This window comes from Arachis hypogaea, chromosome 7 (genome assembly GCF_003086295.3).
Source record: "Arachis hypogaea cultivar Tifrunner chromosome 7, arahy.Tifrunner.gnm2.J5K5, whole genome shotgun sequence".
Taxonomy (NCBI): Eukaryota; Viridiplantae; Streptophyta; class Magnoliopsida; order Fabales; family Fabaceae; genus Arachis; species Arachis hypogaea.
The window spans coordinates 25,637,218-25,641,374 of record NC_092042.1 but is presented as its reverse complement, the minus strand read 5'-3'; the positions used below and the strand labels follow the sequence as shown (position 1 = coordinate 25,641,374).

The 4,157-nt window shown below is 36.6% G+C and overlaps 1 protein-coding gene across 1 annotated transcript; it reads left to right on the top strand.

The window, feature by feature from the left end:
- Positions 1-284: 284 nt before the first annotated feature.
- LOC112702841 (L-type lectin-domain containing receptor kinase VIII.2) lies at positions 285-3,114 on the top strand. The gene is made up of 2 exons (XM_025754034.2): positions 285-1,440; positions 1,702-3,114. Exons 1-2 carry the CDS (start codon positions 633-635, stop codon positions 2,925-2,927), a joined length of 2,034 nt encoding a protein of 677 aa, XP_025609819.1. The 5' UTR covers positions 285-632; the 3' UTR covers positions 2,928-3,114.
- The last annotated feature ends 1,043 nt before the right edge of the window (positions 3,115-4,157 follow it).

The following is a 4,157-nucleotide window of genomic DNA, read 5'->3' as shown; positions in this document are numbered from 1 at the left end:
TTTTATTTTTAAAATTAACAAAAACAAAATAACATATTTTATGTGATAATTATCTAACCACTCCTCAAAGAGAATCTTCATTCTCTTCACCATTTTTCTTTTTCACCGTAATATACACCTTTCAAAGATTTGAACTCGAAATTTTATGATTAAAATATTATATTTTTACCGTCTTAACTGATCTCATATTTAATATTATTATTATTATTATTATTATTATTATTATTATTATTATTATTATTATTATTATTATTATTATTACACTTTGCACGTGACAAATTTTTGTGAGTGCTTATTCGGTTATTCCTTCCCTCAGCACAATGATGCAACTCAAACTCTAGTTGATTAATGCGAAAAAAATTTCCACCTCTAAATAATTTATAACCAGAAAATTTTCAAGTGGCATTTTGTCTCTTTGAGGATGAGTCCAAAACATTATCTAGTCAGATTTTAGCAATCTTGTCATTTGGTTTTTTTACCTGCAGCACCTAATTCAAATTTTGTACAATCTTCCCTACCTTTACTTGAAGCATTGTCACCATTATTATTATTAATATCAGCAGTTAGCACCACCAATCATAATTCATAATCATCCTATGCTAAGTTATTAAATTTTTCTGGCATGAGATGAGATGGATCCCTCATGCTATAATATTTTCTGCATAATTTTGTTGCTCAATCTTCTAGCAGCTATAGTTCCATACAGATTTGCTGTTTCTTCTTATGCTAGTGATGTTCCAATTAATGTTACCAAACACTTTTTCTTCCCAAATTTCAACTTGAACAACAACCCTAGATTAGTCCATGAAGTGAAGCTTCTAGGCAGTGCCAAATTCTCAGATGAAAATGGTGCAATTCAGATCCCAATTGAGTCACAAGACACTGACATAAGGCACCAAGCAGGTAGAGGAATCTACAACTTCCCAATTCGCCTTCTAGATCCGAGAACACAAACTCCGGCGTCTTTCGAAACCACCTTCGCTTTTCAGCTCAACAATTCAACATCCTCTGATGAATCCTCCAATGGAGGAAGTGGTTTAACCTTCATAATTGTTCCTGATGAGTTCACAGTTGGAAGATCTGGTCCATGGCTTGCAATGCTCAATGATGTTTGTGAGAATGACTATAAGGCAGTTGCAGTTGAATTTGACACAAGGAAGAACCCTGAATTTCGTGATCCAAATGATAACCATATTGGTATCAATTTAGGTACCATAGTATCTACAAAAACTATAAATGCTTCTGATGCTGGTGTTTCTCTTAAGGATGGTTCTGTTCATAGGGCTTGGATCAAATATGATGGTCAACAAAGGAGGATGGATATTCATCTCGGCCTCGCCGACCAATTTGTTTATCCATCCAAGCCAATCTTCTCAGAGTCCATTAATCTTACTCCTTATCTAAATGAGTACATGTTTGTAGGGTTCTCAGCTTCCACAGGTAACAAACTATCATCTGCATTGAATAAAAAATACTATATGCACACAAAAAACTAGTCATCATGTATTTTTGTAAATTCATGTGTTAGTTTGATTTATTTTCAATATATATTTTATATTTTAATATGTATTTTATACCAGTAGTTGATTTAGTCACTGATTTTTAGTGTACACGTAGTATGATTGGTATTGGATATTGCCATCTTAAATTTACCACTAATTTGTTATATCTAATACTAGTATTTTTATCTGCGCAACATAGGTAACCATACTCAAATCCATAATATACTCTCTTGGAATTTCACTTCAACTAGCCAAGCTTTCCTCCGGTTACCGTCATCCGAAACTTGCCAGGGCCAGATCTTGCTTCAGAATAGTACTGGAGCTGCAGAAGAAGCTACCACAAAGTCTTCAAAGGACGAACCTTCTAAAAGCTTCTTGATTTTCGTGGCGGCGGTCGCGATTGTTCTCGTTGTTCTGATTGGTTTCTACTTTGTCAGCAAGCACAGAAGAAACGCTGCCAAATCAAAAAGTCCAATGGATGTAGATATTCACAGGCCAAGGCCTCCAAACAAGCCTCGCCGCTTCACCTTCTCTGAGCTTTCGTCCGCAACTCGGTCTTACAGTGAAATTGAGTTGCTTGGAAATGATTCCAGAGGAGTGTACTACAGAGGGAAGCTTTCTAATGGTACACAGGTTGCTGTGAAGAGATTCTCGGAGCAGTTCCTTGGCACACACGGATCTGATAAGAAGCGTTTGTTAAAGGAAATCAAGACAATCAGCGCGGTTCGCCACCCAAATTTGCTTCCCCTTAGAGGCTGGTGCCAGGACAATCATCAAGTCATGGTGGTTTATGACTTTGTCCCCAATGGCAGCCTAGATAAATGGCTATTTGGGGCCGGCGTTCTTCCGTGGACGCGAAGATTCAAAGTCATAAAGGATGTAGCTGATGGCTTGAGTTTCCTCCACGGCAAGCAACTAGCCCACAAGAACTTGAAATGCAGCAGTGTGTTCCTTGATGTCAGCTTCAGAGCCGTGTTGGGGGACTTTGGATTCGTCCTAATGGGGGCCGAATCAAAACAATTCGAGGCTCAAGTGTGCCACGGCGCAGACGTGTTTGAATTCGGAGTCCTTGTGTTGGAAGTAATAGCAGGAAGGAAAAGGAATGAGAGTGATGAAGGGAAGCCTGAGGAGAAGAATTTGTTGGATTTTGCTTGGAACTTGCATGAGATTGATGAGAAAGTGAAGATTGTAGATAGAAAGATGGGATCATTGATAAACTTGGAGCAAGCAATTAGAGTTCTTGAAATTGGTTTGCTTTGCACTTTGAATGAGAACAAAGGGAGACCCTCAATGGAGCAAGTTGTGGAGTTTCTTGGTAACATGGAGAAGCCTATTCCTGAGCTTCCAAGAACTCGCCCTGTTGCCTTGTTTCCTTATAGTAGTGCCAATACTGGACTTTGCAATGCTTATTCTTGTACCTTTTAGTGAAGCAAGATTGCTGCTGCTGATGAAAGATTATATATGTGTGTACATATATTGCGTTTGTTAGTTGGGACATAACGCAAATATAGTTGTATTCTTTTTGTCTCTACTATTTAGAAGGACAAAAAAGATACAAATTTGTGTCTTAAGATTTGCTTTTTTTATTTGTCCAAACATATTTTTCTATCTATCTATCTATCTATCTATCTATCTATCTATCTATCTATCTATCTATCTATATGTATTTGTGTCATTATTCAATTACTAAACACAATTCTTAATATGAGAGACTACATTGATTTATGCATTTCTCAATATATTAATGATCCCACTTAAAATAAACAACTCTCAGCTAATAGTGAATAAATATTAAGTTGATATAGAGTCTTACCCTCCTCCTCCTCCTTTTTTTCTTCTTATTATCTCACAGCATGGAGACCAAAAACTAATCCATTCACAAATTAAAATTTTATTTGAGAATTTATGGCTGATCAATAAATTGTTGTTTGTACAAGATGGAATTTGAACCACCCATAATTACTTTACGAGACTAATAAGCACGTAATACGATTGTTGTTTATGAATTCATCGGATAAAGACCACGTATTGGGCTTGCAAAAACTGATTGAGTAGTTAGAATATGGACTTGTGCAGAAGATGGGATGTGTTCGGTTGCTCTGCTTCACCTTCATGTCGTTCCAGGACACGACACTTCTCTGCGTCATTTCATCAAACATGTGGCGTGCACAATCAACATAAGTGCACTTAGCATACATGTCAACAAGTGCAGTTTGAACAAATAAGTCATCTTGAAAGCCAAGTCTCACAATATGGCCATGAATTATAGTCCCATGAATAATAAAACCAAGGTTGGCAGAGAACTTTAGGAGCAAAGAGTAAGTGAAGGTGTTCCCATCCACGGAAGTGTATATGTTTAAGGTTTCAGTAAAGAACTCTTAGTAGAATCTTGAATCATCAAGTTTTATTGGTAAAAAGACTTTCTGAAGCTGTGCTAAGTGATACAGAACGCACTGCTATTTGAATAATGGACAATTTTCTGATTTTGTTCTTAATTGTTTTCATTAATATTCAGATATACGAAATTGATTTGTGTGATATAATTGATTACATATAAATATTAATTATTAAAATCAGTTTTCATCAGAAAGTTTACCTCCACTTGACCACTTCCCATACGGTAGGGGTGCACATGGGCCGGGTGAAGCCGGGTTT

Bases quoted from the DNA above. Each gene is read 5' to 3' on its own strand.
- LOC112702841 (XM_025754034.2), top strand. From the start codon at position 633: ATGGATCCCTCATGCTATAATATTTTCTGCATAATTTTGTTGCTCAAT. The intron at 1,441-1,701 runs GTAACAAACTAT...TGCGCAACATAG, and splicing joins AGGGTTCTCAGCTTCCACAG to GTAACCATACTCAAATCCAT.